Source organism: Scardinius erythrophthalmus (genome assembly GCF_964197995.2).
Source record: "Scardinius erythrophthalmus genome assembly, chromosome: 22".
In the NCBI taxonomy this organism is placed as follows: Eukaryota; Metazoa; Chordata; class Actinopteri; order Cypriniformes; family Leuciscidae; genus Scardinius; species Scardinius erythrophthalmus.
The window spans coordinates 21901826-21919783 of NC_138242.1; the positions used below are offsets into that span (position 1 = coordinate 21901826).

At 37.2% G+C, this 17958-nt stretch overlaps 1 protein-coding gene and 1 long non-coding RNA gene across 3 annotated transcripts in view; one reads left to right on the forward strand and one right to left on the reverse strand.

Annotated features, from left to right (window-relative positions):
* The window catches only part of LOC308682460 (uncharacterized protein), an 18581-nt gene extending 4756 nt beyond the window's left edge, over positions 1-13825 (forward strand). Inside the window, exons 1-5 of one of the 2 annotated variants that reach the window (XR_014029146.1) lie at positions 10274-10709; positions 11189-11317; positions 11831-11902; positions 12268-12420; positions 12513-13825. Coding sequence is in view for 1 of the 2 variants with exons in the window: in XM_081352184.1 (XP_081208310.1) it covers positions 11189-11317; positions 11831-11902; positions 12268-12420; positions 12513-12659 (501 nt within the window). In the remaining variant the exon portion in view is untranslated. Of the gene's footprint in view, positions 1-10273; positions 10710-11188; positions 11318-11830; positions 11903-12267; positions 12421-12512 lie in introns of those variants that run through there. The other variant, XM_081352184.1, reaches the window with a different exon arrangement.
* Positions 2099-5560, reverse strand: LOC308682465. The gene is made up of 3 exons (XR_014029149.1): positions 5505-5560; positions 5173-5254; positions 2099-2234 (listed from the first exon to the last, which is right to left on the reverse strand). It is a non-coding gene; the product is annotated as an uncharacterized lncRNA (long non-coding RNA).
* Positions 13826-17958: the final 4133 nt, after the last annotated feature.

Genomic DNA, 17958 nt, shown 5'->3' on the forward strand with positions numbered 1-17958 from the left:
AATTCGGTTCGGGAGAAGAGATAAAAGCCACCCACACTGACAATTGATTGGTTGATTTACCGAAACAGGCCAATCAGGATGCTCTCTATCTTACATGCGCTTCATGAGGCACACATACTTAAGGTCTCTCGCTCCCTCTCCCTCTCTGCTCTTTGATGGCATAAGCTGCTGTGTTTACAAAGTTTTACAAGCAAATTTTGAATATTTCTTTCTGTTTATAATGTTACGAAAATCATGAAGAGACAAAGTGACAGAGATTATAAAGAGAATCTACTAACACAAGACAGCGAGGTACAATGTGAAAATTTCAGTCATAAATGGTGTGGATCCATATGCGCTAACGAAGGAAGCACTGAGCACTGATTATGCAGCTTTGCCTCAGATACAGTATTATCATCCGTAACATTATCTGGTATTGGCTAGGAGTTTTTACACATGTAAGCAATTCCGAGCCTGGAAATCACTGGAGGCGTACAATCAGTTTGCCGAGGGTTGGGTTGGTGACGTTTGCTCAAGTGCAATCAATGGAAAAGTAGTCAACATAGCTATGTAGCATGATGCTACTATCTGTCTATTAAAAAGCCATAGCCTCCACAACTTAATTCCTATGTTCCCCTTAAAACAGTCATCAGTGCTTTCTGCAATATGCATGTAGTTATTTGTACACTGAAGAATTGGGGTGGAACGTTACATGTATTCGTATTGAACCGAAACGGTACGGACGTCACGGTTCGGTGCATGAATATACACGGTATAAAAATAAATAAAACTCGCGTGCAAATTAATTAATGTAATGCGGAACTACTTTATACACGGGTTCTTTAGGGACATAATCTGAGATTGCAGTGCTGGAATGTGTGTGTGTGCGTCTGTCTGTTTGTCTGTGTGAGTGTGAGAGAGGCGCGGGCGTGATCGAACAGTGGAAACAATATTGTTTTTGTATGTTTTTAATACCTTGTCATTTTTGAATGTCATACTTTTTTTTGTCATACAGGACATCATTCAAACTGCAAAGTGTTAACTTTTGTGTTCACTCGCAATAAAACAACATTGTGCACCTGACACAAAGTGCTCTGAGCAAATTCTTGCGTGTTTTGAGGGAGTTTCTTTCCTGTTTATCCTCGCCAGCCATAACCTCCGTCGTTGTTCTGACAAAAGCTTAGTCTTCTCACATTCATGAAGTCTAATGACGGGTATTCTGTAAAATCCAAATTTAACTGAACCTCCGGCACGATTTGAACATCCATTGACCCAGCAGGAGATGACCATTTTCACTTTTTATCACAAAATTAACTTGTTTCAGCTTCTTTTTCTAATGTTCTGCCCACAACATGCCCACAGAAATGGCGCCGGGTCGGCAAATGCCTGTATGTTGTGACGTCATGTAGGAACTATGTATACGGTTTGGAACACATGCTCACTCGCTCTAGATTCCAGGAGATTTTAACTAATTCGCTATCAATATGCGGGAGACTCCCGGAACTTGGGATGTCTGCAATTGAAACCTGCTAATTCACTGGCTTGTCATGTTGCTGAAATATGTACTAGCAAACCTTATTTAGCATTACATATCGCTAGAATAATTACTTACATACTGTAACGTTAGTTACCGTTATATTATATTAACTAGCTATTTATAACTTATAGAAAGAGTGCAACGTTATAAAGTTACATTACATGTATTGCAAAATACGTAATGATTGGAGGACCAAGTTTGTAGTCAAAGTATGGGCAGGCCATAGTCAATGTAAAGCATATTGTTGATGTTTCGTCCCTACCAGTGAATGTGCCACAACTGTTTATCCGCCGTCATCGGTGGCCCTGCTTACTAGCCTGCGCGTTCACGGCAGGCTCCGTTGTGGGGAGGAGCTGTGGAGGGAGGGCTGTAGCGCAGCAGAGATCAAGGGGGAGTGACCTGTAAGTTGTGCTTGTTCAAATTTTCAGGCTAAGTCAATGTTTTCTAAAAACTCCCTACTGCAGCTTTAATTAATATAATATGGGCGGACATGCAGTGGTCAAATTGAACTTGTCCTCATTTGCCCAAAACTATTTTAGAGACTTTTTTCAACGACATATGAAAGATACAGACGCAGAATTTGGTTAATTCAGTTCATTTACTATAGCACAAACAGCAAAAACAGTATGCAAACAGGTTTATTAACATTTAAATGAACAAGGTTTTCCCCAGAAGCTTGAACATCAAACTACTCTTCCACATCTTCATTTTGGTGGCCCTAATAACAAAGCAATAATAAGAAAAGAAAAATGAAAAAAAAAACAAAAAAAAAACAGGTGAGTGTTTTCCCATTTAACATTTAAATACACAAAGCAATTTGCACTGAAAGATAGAATCTGTATAAGCAGACAGTTGTCACAAAGTTATGTTGTGGCAACGACGAATACGGGAATGGGTCAATGTGATGTGCATGTTTTTGTGTCCAAGTGCATTATTTCCTTTTAAAATAATTTGATAAATTCATGACATGTATCACTATATTCTATAAAACCTTAGTTTGAATTCATTCGTGATTACGATGTCCTTTTTTTTTTTTTTTTTTTTAACTAGGAAACTAGCAGGCCTATTTATGATAATTCCCGAAGGCAGCATTAAACCCCCAAAATGTCAGGTGGTGGTGCAACTGTCCGAACAAATGAACAGACTAAGAAAGTTCTTAATAACTTCCATTAATTTTGTTTATAATCATTTATAAGTGATATTTAATTGTTAATGAGGACACCTTTATTCAGGTGTGCATAATTAATAAGCAGGTTTTCTTTGACAGATAAAATGGGCCAAAAAAATAGATTTATACTGAAAAGTCATTATTAAATGCCCATGAGAAGGATGAAATTAGAAAATTAAACTGACCGACCATTGGACAAGAAATTCTGATTGGTTCAACAGGGTCCAGCCCTTGTTAATTATTAAATATCACTTGATTATACAGTACAAGTCAGAAGTTTAGAAACTTTACTATTATTAATATTTTTGAAAGAAGTCTCTTCTGTTCATCAATGCTGTATTTATTTGATCAAAAATACAGAAAAAAAATGTAATATTGTGAAATATAATTACAATTTAAAATAATGGTTTTCTATTTTAATATAATTTTAATATAATATAATTAATCCTGTGATGCAAACCTGAATTCTCTGCATCATTACTCCAGTGTTCGGTGTCACATGATATAATATACACAGGAATATACTATATATTCACATAGAAAACAGCTGTTTTACATTATAATAATATTTCACAATGGTTTTTTTTATGTCTGCATTTTTTATCAAATAAATGCAAGCTTGATGAGCAGAAGAGACTTTTTTCAAAAAATATTGAAAATAGTACTGTTTCCAAACTTTTGACTGGTACTGTATATTGATTAAATACAAAATAAATAGTAGTTAATAAGACTGATGTGGTTTGGCATTGATAAAATGTGCTTGAAAAAACACGATCAGAATATCGACTCAAATTATGCATACGCTGTATTATATCTAGTATTATTGAAGCAAAACAAAGTCCCTATAACAGTGCAATTTGTAGATGTTAAGTCTTTAAGAAAATGTTTTAAACTTTTTTCCTTCCTCTCTCACAAACACAACACATCAGTTTTAAATTCTTCATTGCAGGTGCACAAATCCTATTCTACAAATTACTAAACTAATAGGGTCATATTTTTGTTAAGAACAGTAAGATTTTGGCCAATCATGCACATTTCTGTATGTATGATTTTGTGGCTATTCTCATGTGGTAAAAAAAAAAAAAAAGTGCTAGCTAGCACTTATTGTTTAATTACCATGGCTGCGTTTCCCGAAACCGTCTTAACGCTACGTCGTTCTTAAGTTACACCTTAAGCTGTACCTTATCGTTAATACGTGTTTCCCGAAACGTTCTTAGTTAAGTATACCTTCTGTAAGTCATACGTTCGGAAGGTTGGTCTGGGCCACTCTTAGCTTTACCTTATCACTGTTGCAGGGCTATACGAATATAATTCTGAAGTTGTAATACACCCAGACAGTGTTCAATTAGGCTAATTCAAGTGTTTTCATGCAAAGAATAAAATTTAAGGTCAATAAGCAGCAAAAAAGAATTCAATTTAGAACTGATAGTATATGAAAATATTACTATTTGTTATATTCGCTGCAGAGCGTGACGTCATATGCTCAAACCCCTTGTGTGACTGCGCCTTAAATGTGAGCATATGAATTTCTTACTTTGTGATTTGTAAAATAGTATTTGTGCACCTCCAATGAAGAATTTGAAAAGCTGTAACTGCTGTGTTGTTTGTGAGAGAGAAAAAAGTTTGAAACTTCTATTAAAAAATAATTCTCTCTGTGACTTTAAATTTACTGATGTGTGACTTTACACCTAGATTCCACTGTCACAGGTGCTCAGTTTTGCTTTAATAATACCCTCACAGAACATGGTAGTAATCAGCCATCCATGCAAAAGCAGAGGTCGGTGTGTTGTACAGGTACATGTCCAGGCCAACATCTGATACCTTGATGCCTTCCGCTGGGGATCCCAGGGATGTCAAAAAAAATAGTACAGTTCAAAATCTATCATACATACATCTCATCTGGTATCACAAATTATCATTCCATGTTCAATTTAAGATATGCTCAATATTAGGGCTGGACGATATTGAAAAACTTAAATACGATATTTTGTTTTTCTGCTATATATATTGCGAAATAAAAACAATTTCACCTAGGTCTATTTGAAAAGAATTATTCTAGAATAATTGGGGTGATTTTGTAGAGGAGTGAATCTGCATAGAAAATTATAAACAAATTACAAGCATAGAGAAAGAGAACTGAATTCGGCATTCACGTGCTGTCTGCGCGGCTCTGTGCGCGCGCGAGTCCTCTTGCGCTTGATGCCTGACTCGACTTCAGTTGAGTTTCAAAACAAGCTTCAATTTGTTCAAAACAAATGCAAATGATAAACTTTCACTCTATGATGGTTAAACTTTGCAATTAATCCGCGAATCCCCGAACCGATAACATCCGAGCTTATCGATACTGCGGTCTTCCATAATTTGGCCCCGGGGCCCGTTAAATACCGGGTTTCGGTACACATTCCTACATATGGGTGAGTTCACATGGATGTGTTCTGTTGTGTTCTGTCTCTTGATTTGTGATAGTGGCAGCTATTGTGAAACTCACCTTCTTCATCTGCTGAGTGTGGATGGCATCAAGGTCTTGTCCTGAAGAATCACAGGGCCAAACGCTAGGGATTATATCTCATCTGGTAACAAGAGCATAGCCATAAGAACTCATTTAAGAACTCTAATGATATCTTTACCCCCTGATATTGCATTGGGGATATCAATTCAAACATTTTAAAGGCTAAGAGTATGAGCCACAGATGGAATAGATATCTGTGAAAAATTACTTGCGTGCCTAAAGTTGTCGACGCCCTGAACCACATTCAGCATTTAAAAGTAAAAATAATTTCAGTATTTATCAGTAAAATATACATACAGATAAATGAATACCTTTGAGTTGGACAGTATGGTGTCTGTCTCATTGGCGAACATAATTCAAAACCGACCTAGAGAAATAAAATAAAATAAAATAAAATATACCAATGCCCTTGATATCCTGTTATCATAATAGTTAAATTAATTATTATTATAACTATGACCATTATAACATTAAGTTCCTGCTCAGCTACTGTTCGGACGCTCTTGCTTACTACTCCGCGCTTTGCTCTATCGCTTTTACATTTTATCTCCTATATTTTATTTCCTTTTATCACCTAATTTTAACTTCAGCAAATCAGCACCGTGCTCATACGACAAAGTTTGGATTACTACAAAAACGCAGAATTCTTTTACCCGACCAGCTTACATTCCGGCAAAGGAAAACGCATCTGCCTACAAGGATAAGAGAAAATGCCTCTTCTGGTTCAAGAATCTACTTGCTGCACTAACTGCCACAGACTTTTACAAAGGATTGCAGTTCTTGAAACAAAGTTACTTACAGGACCACCAAACCAGACGGAACACACAACAGAACTTCGTCATGGACACCCTCTGCCAATCTGAACGACACACACACACCTGGAAACAGTATGAATGACTACGGGACTTCACTTCAGCAGCAAAATGGACATGTGGTTGACATATCACACAAGGACAATGATAACACCACTCCGCCACAACAACCTCTGCTCACGGACTCAATCTCAGCTGAGCCCTGCCCACGGAGCTCACCACAGACAGACATATGAGAACTGCTCCAAGATTCAGCACCCAAGGACGACTTCCTGGAAAACAGCCAGGGAAGCCAGGACAGCATATTACAGCCTCCGATAACACCTGAGCAACAGCCCCTTTCACCCTCTCTCCCTCTCTCCAGCATCCCCACTTCTATGCTTCTCACAGAAAATGGAAGAACTGGTGCATGCTGGAACCAAACTATCAAAATATCGTATTTTATACTAGCCTGGCAAGCCAGACCTACATCAAGATGTTAGGTCTGGAAACTCACCATAGACACGGCTCAATCCGAGGGGCGGGATAAACGGCTGTCTTTCAAATTCCCTCTGCACGCAATAGGACAGAGCTTCAACCAACCAGAGCGTTTTCCCAACAGCGGAGCTAGTTGATAGATTAAACTTTTCCCATATTTGGCCGGCAAAACTACAAACACATCTTCCTTTTTTTAAGAATGACTTATGTGCCGTTTTATGCTCTTTTCTCAAAGAAAAACCTAACTCCAAGTCCTCCAGGGTCGATTCGAAATATGTTCGCCAGCAGTGCTCAGCCGTCACTCTTTGTTTTCAAGTGGCAGGGAACCGTCGCAACTCTTATGTTAAGCCCGCTCCACCTACTCTATACGTGATGTGATTGGCCTGACCCAGTTTAGGTTTTTGCAGCTCGAAAGTCAATGGAGAGTTGCTAGACTGCCCTGGCTGCAAAATACATTTTGCTGCCGCTAGGGTGCGTCTAGATTTCTAGGCAAATTTTATACCAAACTTTTGCTGCAAGCCCCCAGATACCAACCAAAAAACGGCAGGCACCTCAACCACCAATGCCTGCACGCCGAGCTCGCCCTCCCCCTCCTGTGAGAGCTCTTCGGCCACAACCACAAACAACCTGGACTATGTTTCTAAATGAAACCTGACTAGAAGACAGCTGCAGTGCAACAATCCTCAATGAAACATCCCCTCCTAACTTTACTTTTATGGGTGTCTGCAGAGCTGTTAAGAGAGGTGGGGGTCTAGCTGCCCTTTTTAAAGATATCTATTAATGTAAGCAAATATCATTTGGGATTTACCCGTCTTTCGAATATCTGGGTACTGTGTTAAAAGGTGCTCCACGCATTTTAATTATTATTTACAGGCCTCCAAAATACTCTCCAGCCTTTGCTGAGGACTTTACAGAACTGTTATTAACAATTACCTCAGAGTTTGACTGTTTTGCCATTGCTGGAGATTTTAACATTCACATAGTGCAGAAAACAATATGGCAAAAGAAATCAAAACTGTTTAAAAGACTTTTGTTAATGTTTTTGAGTTAATGATTTTAAAATGTGAGACGACTTTCAAAAGCATAAATCTTACAGACCCCAGACTTTTGAACACAGCACTGTATGTGTGAGGTTTTGCTTACTAGTCATATGGTTCATAGCTGTGGAGATTGTCTTGGACCCTGGGGTGCAGAAGGTCATCAGCATGATGATCTAGGAACATAACATGCAATTTGTCCCAGAGCCAACAATATTATAGGATTTACAATAGAACATAAGGAAGGATGGATGGATTTTTTATATATATATATATATATATATATATATATATCTTATATATTTCATTCTTTTTGCCATTAATTGTAATAATCCAGTGAGATTTCTGTATGCACAAGGTGTCTGACAACAGCCGGTATGATCTGATCTCACCATCATCGAGTCCGTCTGTGATTACATGAAGAAACAGAAAAAACTGAGACAGACTAAATCCAGAAGAACGTCTCCAAGATGCTTGAAGAAACCTTCCTGCAAAGCTACCTGAAAAACTATGCGCACACTCTCAGAAAAAAGGTACAAAAGCTGTCACTGTGGCGGTACCTTTTCACCTTTTCATACATGTACATATTAGTACCTAAATGGTACATATTAGAACCCTTTTGATGCGTACTGTCCCAGTGACAGCTTTTGTATCTTTTTTCTGAGAGTGCAAGTGTACCTGGACAAAAGCTGTTTTAAACGCAAAGGGTCGTTACGCCATATATTGATTTGAATTAGTTAATAGAAGTTAAATCATAAATAAATTCAGTTTATGATTTTATTTTTGAAAGCATTCTCACTTTACAGCATTTTAACACAAAAAAGGGCCAGTACTTTTCACTGTACTGTAGCTTTGCAGGAATGTTTCTTTAAGCATCTTGGAGACGTTCCCGCAGTTCTTCTGGATTTAGTTTGTCTCAATTTTTTCTGTTTCTTTATATAATCACAGACGGATTCGATGATGGTGAGATCAGATCATCCTGGCTGTTGTCAGACACCTTGTGCATACAGAAATCTCACTGGATTATTACAATTAATGGCAAAAAGAATGCTTGGAAATGTAAACTGACATTTCCTACTGACACACTAAAGCAAAAGATATAAATAACTGACTATATACATACATATACATATATATATACATACATATACATATACATATATATATATATATATATATATATACATTATAGCCTATATATACACACACACACACACATACATATACATATAGGCTACACCAAGATTGGCAAATTCACCACTGGTGCCCTGTGCTCTTCACAGATGAAAGCAGGTTCACACTGATCACGTGACAGAGTCTGGAGACGCCATGGAGAACGTTCTGCTGCCTGCAACATCTGTGAAGAGCACAGGGCCTGTGAAGAGCAGTAGCGCCTCCATGCTCTGGACACTACGCTGACAGACACAGCAAACCTTCTAGCCACAGCTCGCATTGATGTGCTTCCTAAGTGGACAGTTTGATTTTCACTGAAGTGTGATTGACTTGGAGTTACATTGTATTGTTTAAGTGTTCCCTTTATTTTTTTGAGCAGTGTGTCTGTGTATATATATATATATATATATATATATATATATATAAACTTGCAATTGTCTTTCAAACGTACGGAATACTAAACAATTGAAGCAAATAAAATATTTAATAGAAATGCAGTCTGATAAGATGGTAATGAAATTACGGGTCCGTGACGTTGCAGTTTAGTGGCCGGCAAGTCATGAAATATTACTAATAGAGTATCTTGAACGTTGTTGGTTATAACCTTAGGAGACCGTACTGACGAAGTTGTCAGTTGGTAATTTGATGGTTATGCAATTGCAGAAATGTGACTATGAATGTTGGTAAATCATGAAATTACCAAAAAGTACGAATAAATTACGTAACTGCAGCTACGTAGTGTGTTAGCTGGGAAGGAGAAAATCGTCACAGGATCAATAACATTAGCATACCTTCCAAAGTATCCTAATTCTTGGAAAGGTTTTTTTTATTTATTTAAAAAAAAATTGTATTCGGTAGCCTATATTTTAGTGAATTATTTTGGTAATTCAGTTGCAATTCTGGCACAGACTTTGCAAACACCGTCAGCAACGCCACAAACATGTAACTCTTTTAATTCTAATGCGGTGATTTCTAATGTTTTATGCGTTTGAAAAGTGTCTTAGTGTAGTTTGTCATTTGTCATCAAGTCACAGCCAATAATCTCTTCAATAGCACATAGCACTTCATCTGTAATAACATGAGATTTTGGCCAAATGATTGAAAAAACAAACAAACAAACAAAAAAACCTGCCCGCAAACTAGACTGTATAGTTTACGTTGATGAAAACGTAATGCATGTAATTCATTCATTAGGTTATTTGCTGTTTTGTAACTTGAAACTTGAAACTGTGCTGCAGTTTTGTTGTTGTTGTTGTTGTTTCTGATAATTTAACATGCAGTTTTATAAAAGCTACTGTCATAATTGAACAAAAGACCTAATCCTGGTTTAGTCTTGTCTGTAAAAAAAGACCCACAAACCCCCACCCAGTCTAATCGATAAATCCATGAAACACCTTTCCATAATGGTTGCTAAATCAAAAAGCGCAGTCATCCTGCACCTGATCAGTCATGGTGATTTTTTTTTTTTGTGTGTGTGTGTGTTGTTTTTTTGTTTTGTTTTTGCGATAGGAGTGAATGGAATGTCTTGCACATGTGGTGCGCGATTAATTTTTTTTTTTTTTTTTTTTTTTTGTCATTATTGATAGATAGTTACCATAGGCCTTGTGTTAGTCGCGCACTTGACGTCTTCCTACGATATGCGATCAAACCAGAATTACTCTAGCTGTCACCAGCTGTCATGTGGAAACCGGGAAGGCCCCTCCTTTCGGTAAGTCGTCCTCTCCGCTCGGTCCGAACTCACACGGATTATGGCTTGAAGACGTATAGTCCAGTCATACAGAGAGAAAACGAAAGCGGTGAGCTCCACCAGTGACGGAAGTTTAATTCCCTTGGACTATGAGCGTTTTAATGACTGAGAGAAGAGGAAAGCATTCGATTCATTTAAACAACTGACCATCAAACAACGTGGAAAATCAATAGGAAATGGGAAAACATGGATTTCCACCTGTCCATTTTGATACGAGTTTGCAGTGACGGCTTCGGTCTGAATGTGAATATGGCTCAAAAATGACCAATGGTAAGTTCACGCAAAGCAAAAGTTGACCAAAGTGTCCCAGTCCCGCCTCAGTGGAGCATGAGGAAACGAGCAGAATATGAATGCATTACTCTTACCTTCCATGCGCACCGAGTGTCTGCGGCTGGCGTTTGGAGACGGACTGCAGGAAAACCTTGTATTTATAGCTATCGTTACTTGGGGATTCCCGGTGATTATAGGCAACAATCAAAACGAAACTCGCAAGTGATTTACAAGAAAGCATGTTTATTACGAAAGTGAATGTTCACTGAGGGCTTATTAATGTGGAAATCCCGAAATTAAGTCAAAATGATGCTTCAGAAGTAATGACCGATTCGACTGGTGCATACGATACGCATAACGTGGGCTTTAGAACGTGGGCTGTTGTGTAAATCCTATACGACTCGTATACGACTGAATGAAACTGTCTAACACTGTTACATATTTTGTAGGGTTACCCATGTGCATTTTTGTATCCGCAGCATCGTCTTGATACTTCTGTTTTGATGCTTATTATTCTACCTCTTGCGATTTCCTGCGAAAGTGGCCACAATAAAAATCAAATCACCGAGGATTACCGCAATATCATTGAGATACAGTTGAAGCACGTTGTAAGTATGACCTACTATCAGATGTATGGCCTACCACCATGTGAAGATTAAAACAGGTCATGTTATAGGCCTATTTCCATCCATATACATACTGTAAAAAAAAAAAAAAAAATATATATACACGGCTGTGGTTGATGTAAATGAACTGTTAAAAAGGTGGTTTCAGGCATATATACTTTATATTTTACAGTTCATAATCATACATTTCATTAACGGGGATCAGTTGATACATTGAACTTCAACTACTTATCTGATTTGTAATAATAATATGGGTGATAAAATAGGCCACATGATAAATTAAAGTTAAAAATTGGCTTTTCCAATAACCATAAACATACCCACAAAACATCATCATGGTAACAATAATGCTTTAAACATTAAAAATGTAACAAAATGAACATAACTGACACAATGTAACTGACTACATATTTACATAATCATTTTAACAATTTCCTGTGAAAATTATTGTTGTGTTTTTACTATTAGTTATTTATTTGTTTGATGATTTTTCAGCAGGCCAGAATTGAACAACTATATTCAAACTGCACAATAAGAAATGTCTGGAAGTCGAAGGAGCCAAAAAATGTGAGTCTAATCTGTTTCCTCGTATGTAAGTTTGCTTTCTCTCTTAATCTGACACACGTGACAGCGTCTTCTACGTGGCAGTAAAGTTACTTTCACTAAAATGTGACACTGATGTGTTTCTTTCACTTTAGTATTCTATATAGATTGGGTTTGTAAATGTTACGACTTGGCTTTCCCACTCATTCCGAAAATTTTCAATGAGAATTCTCAGTTCAGGCATGTGGGTTCTCATTAGACACAGATGGAACTTGTTAGATAAACAGCCATATTTAAGTAGTTTCTCCTCCATACTGCATGTATGATCAATCATCTCTTGTCATTATTCTGAGTTCACTCATCTGCTGTTTTTCCTTAATTGGTCACAGGCACATACCATCCACAGAAGAATCTGCAGGGTTAACGGAAAGCTGAGGAGATTTGGGAGCGAATCAGATAATATAATTGGACAGCTGAAAGAGGATTTATATAATCTTGTGGAAAACATAAATGGGTCCTTAAGATGTTGGTCCCATCGAAAGGTAGCTGAAACAACCTATTTCCTACGTTCAGTTTTCTTATGTATCATTTTAATTACTGAAACCTCCCTTTTGTCTCATTTGTGGATAAACAGAGAGAAGCGCGGATACAACAAATACGAAAGTGGAAGCCTTGCAAAGTGAAAGACATTCTTGCCAACTTACAGAGACACTTTGAACAATACAATGCTTACCACTCACTCAGCATTGACTCTTCAGAGCGTGGGAAGACTTCAGAGTAAACCGGTATATAATACTTGGCCTCCATTCATCTCATAGCTCTATTGCAACAATTGAATATACACAGTATGAAGAACTGGATGTACCATGTGCCATTCACACTATTCAGTATTTCACTGAAGAAAAAAAAAAAAGCCCTCAATGCCATTTTTTTTATGGGAAAAGAATATGCTAAGCATAAACATGAACATACTTCTTTGCGTGAAAATGTTTTAAAACTTGGACATTGCTTTTTTTATGACCAGGACTGTTATATTTGCCACAGATTGCTGAGTTTAATTGCACTTGCGGTGTTTAATTGCACATTTATGTAACTAAGCAAAAATGAATTCTCTAGGCCTCAAATTAGACTTTATGGTTTTCTTTGGGAAGTGACCCTATTCAGCCCACCCAACTCCAAATCTTTTATGCTTTCTCACAGCTTTCCAAAAAAGTCAAATATTAATTTCTCATAGAAACGCTTGTGTTTTCTCATCAACTGACCAAATTAAATTATTTAATTGCAAACAAACAAATGTCTAGAATGGGCTTATAAGGTACATGTGTATCATATAAGCCCAACAGTATAATCCAAAAACACCGACTATGGTTTTTGATGTAAACTCATTGCACTTTATTAAACAGTGTAGCTATTAAAAAAAACAGCTTGTCAAACTATACAAATATCTAGCTCTGTCATGAAACTAGTTCTGGTGCAGGCTAACAGGTCCTTTACGTGCGATCTGCAAGTAATCACATTACTGCATGGCACAAGCTGATTAGCCTCTGCTGATCCTGCAGCCAATGAGATTACTTGCTCAACATTTAAATAGTCTGGTTCAGTGTTTGCTGTAGGGAATACCTGAAGTGCGTTACTCAGAGAATACCTCATATTCAAAATATATTCATATTCAGAGAATACGTGTAGGGAATACCTCAGAGTTACTCTGAAACCCTACAACTTCCCCAGCTCCACCTGCCTAGATCTGCAACGGCAGCTCCGCCAATACCAAATATATTAGCTTTGCCATATTCCATAACATGCTAAAACTATTCAGAGATTTGTAATGATTGAAATATGCTTTTGTATGGACTTTTTTTCCAGCACTTATTTAACAATAACCAAACACAAATAGTTTCGATTTCAACATGACTCTCTACCTTATTCTTAATAAAGTCATCAAATGTCTCTTTTCTTTGGTTGATCATCATTCAGTATCTTTCAGGTTCTTTCTATCAACTCCATATATTATTCTTTGCCAAAGAAGCATGTGAGCCTTCCCCTATTTTTAGTAAGTACATTTTATTTATATAGCACATTTTAAAGGGGTCATATAATGTCATTTTTGTACAAGCTAATATGATTCTTTAGGGTCTAAATTAAAAGTTTGTAATATACTTTAATTAAAAATTCTCATTAGTATTGTAAGAAAACACTAATTTTACCTGGTCAAAAACAGCTCTGTTTTCAGCACGCCGTTTCAGTGCATGTGTCTTTAAATGATAATGAGCTTTGCTCACCCCGCCCCTCTGTTCTGTGCGTACACGGTTTCTAACACAACAACACAATAACCATAACGCGTTCATTATAAACGTGGGATTATGAATTATATTGATAACGTTGTACATAGAAAACATGCCATAATGTACCCTGAGTGTAAAAATAGCCACATTCATAGTGAAGCGTGCAAGCTATTTGCAAAGATTAATATAAAGATTAATATAAAGGTCAATAAAACGTTACACTCACTTCAGTTCTTCTGGAGGTGCAGCAGGAACACGAAGTTGGTACCGATCCTTTTTTCAGGAGCAGCTTCTTAGCAAAACCAGCTTTATACTGACCCTCGTTTGTAAAGCAGTCTGGTGAAATGATTCGCGCAAACATGAAAGCATTGACGTTGATCGTGGGGAATATTCCCTTCGAAAACAAACTCAATCACTGCGTCTTCAGCGGTTCGGATTTAGGAACATCATCAAAATGACTGCTGTGTTCGTTATTGCACCGAAGAACAGAACACCACAATCGCTAGACGCCATTCTACTCAGCACTCCAGCTATCAACACTGAACGCGCCAGTCGGCGCGTGCTATGATTGACAGCTCGCTCACGAGGGCAGGTCTGTGTTTGAAACGCTGCTGTCAATCAGCCATCGTGGGAGGGGCGTCGATTTTGTGACGTCACAATATCGAACAGCTTGATTTGAGACAGGAGGAAACATATAAGAATATTTAAAAAAAACCACTTAATGGATTTTTATCATTTTATTATGGTTGTGTACAGGCACTGCCAACACACATTTCAGTACAATCAACTTGTAAAAGTGCATGTACCATTATATGACCCCTTTAACAAAGTGCTGAAAATAGAAAACAGAATAAAACAAAATACAAGACAGGCAATAAAACAATACTAAAATTACAATAAAATGCCTGGGAGAAGAGATACATTTTCAGACTCTTTAAAAAAAAAAAAAGATAATAGAAGGTGCAAGGCGGGTGGCAGTTGATTTCATAAACGAGGGGGCAGCGACTGAAAAAGCTCTATCACACTTAGTTTTTAAACAGGATGGAGGGACATACAACAGAAACCTATCTGAAGATCTTAAAAATCTCCAACAGGAATGTGGAGGAAGAAGATCTTTGAGATAAGGAGCTTGATCATTAAGAGCTTTAAAAACAATCAACATATATTTAAACTGGATCCTAAAATGGGCCAGGAGCCAATGGAGCGATGCTAAAATTGGGGTGACGTTCATATTTCTTTGCTCTAATAAGACCAGGCAGATAGAGGACTAGAACAACTATATGTATAAATAATATATACAACTATTAATATTAGTAATGTTAATAAAATGAAGATACTAATATAAATGAAAATAAATATTGTTGAAAAGGTTATTTATAACACCATTAAGGTCCTAAATAGCACTCTCAAAGCATGGCTCTTTATGGGACCTTATAAAAAGGGTTCTATTTACCACCAAAAAGGAGTTCTGCTTGTTACAAATATAAAAACCCTAATTTAAGAGTGATAGTCAACAGCCTTGCAGCTGCATTTTGAGCCATCTGGAGGCGAGCAAGAGATGACTGAGGAGGATCTAAATACAGTGAATTACAGCAATTTAAACGCAATGTGACGCCTCCCAAGTCTTAAAGGAGAACTCCGGTCAATTTTAACATTGAGCTAATTTTTTTGTAAATTTGGAGTGCTGTCAATACAGAGAACAACGACAAAAATCGGTGTTGCCTACACCGAGTTATTCTATTTTAAAAATTTGCACCCTGTTGACTTCAATGGGGCAAGTACTAAACCTGCTTTTAGCCTCTTAACATCCTTGATGTGTCATTACAAGTGCACAGAAAATGTGAGTGATTCCTTCTGAGTGAACACGAGTGAATCTGACTGCAGTAGATGTGAAAGATATGTATAAAAATGATGTTATTTAAGCCAGCACAAATACCTGTGTTTACATCCTGTTTTCGGTTGAAGTCCAAAGTAATCGATTGCCGAGTTCACGCGCATGATCATAGGTAACTAAACCTATGCGCGTGAACTCGGCAATCGACTACTTTGGACTTCAACCGAAAACAGGATGTAAACACAGGTATTTGCGCTGGCTTAAATAACATCATTTTTATACATATCTTTCACATCTACTGCAGTCAGATTCACAGATTTTTGTCGTTGTTCTCTGTATTGACAGCACTCCAAATGTACAAAAAAATGAGCTCAATGTTAAAATTGACTGGAGTTCTCCTTTAAGAGGCTCGCCAACTGTACACACAGGGTCTCAGTCAACAACTGTTGGGCCTGATACCAAAAAATCTTAGGCATGAGCAGTTGCAATCACGTTCCAGGTCCCCCTCTGTGGTAGCTAACTCTGAGTTTGTTTTTTACTCAGCAGTCACATTTACACATAATGAAAGTTTTTGAAGGTTCCTTGTTTCGTGGGTTATTAATAGAGCAGGTCCTTGTAAACCCTTGATTTTAAAAGCTAATTTAAATTTGCTTTTAAATACCAAGCAAATCTTTTCCGGTTGCCTTTTATTTACCAATGTCTTTAAAAGTTATATTTGAAAAAATAGATATAACAGTAGGTGGGCTTATATCAGGGGTCTCCAACCTTTTTTCATTTGATAGCTACTTTTTAAAAATGAAAGTGGCCGAGAGCTACTCATGTAATACAATACTTAAATACCTTAAATAATGTCTCATAACTCTCATATTAACAACTATCCAAACTGTTTTAGACCTAAAATAGTTTTTGTAGGCCTATATATGTCACCCTTAAATGTCAGAGAAAATAACAGAATCAGAGATAAAAAAAAAAAAATTATAGAAAATTGTACTTTGCATATTATACTGTAAAAAACACATAATTAGTTGATTTTAGTTGATCATAACATCATAACCAGAGATGAAATGGCATGACAATTTTATTTCATGATTATAGAGACCAAAATGATCATGGTTATCACAGAATCCTGTTCAAAAAGTACTAATACTACACAATGAAATCATTCACCAAGTTTTATGTCAAAAACCAGCAAATAACAAATAAACTTAGCATCAATATGCACTTTTTGTTTACATAAACATTAAAATAATAACATTAAAAATGATGGCCAGATGTTAAAGGAGTTTCTTGCAACATGTTATCTACTAACAGTTACAAGTTAAAATAAAGTTTTGACAAAAAAGTTTTTATATAAAGATAAACCTTGCATATTTCAGCCTTTAAATCAGTTTTATAAAAATAATGAGTCAAAAAAGATAAATTACTGACATTCACAATGAATGCACATTAGCTTATCTTTTATTATTAATAGTAAAATTCGGTCCGATTTTCCCCTGGCGTCTGTCATTGCTATGCAACCAAGCCCTGCGCTCTCCACAACGACAAAAAAAATTTAGTGGCTAATGGATTTCCACCACCGAAAAACGCTTGCTGTAGCTCTGTACAAGATTTATTTACGGAGATTGAGAAGAAAAAAACACGCGTACTGTTTGGGTGCAATCCCATTCTTCATGTTGACTCGCTGCGCCTGGAAAAATGAGCGCGTCGCTTCAATTATTTGAAATAACGAACTTGAGCGCGCAAAAGACGTAATACGTGAACAGCGCTTGGCGAGCTACCTCCAATCAGGCCACGAGCTACTGGTAGCTCGCGAGCGACGTGTTGGAGACCCCTGGCTTATATGGTACATAATCTATTTAGGGTCACTTCCCCTATACAGGGCCGTCACTAGTGGGGTGGAAGGTGGTGACAACCCCGCTGCCCAGGGGGCCCCACAAAATCCAGCAGTTATACTAAAACTAATA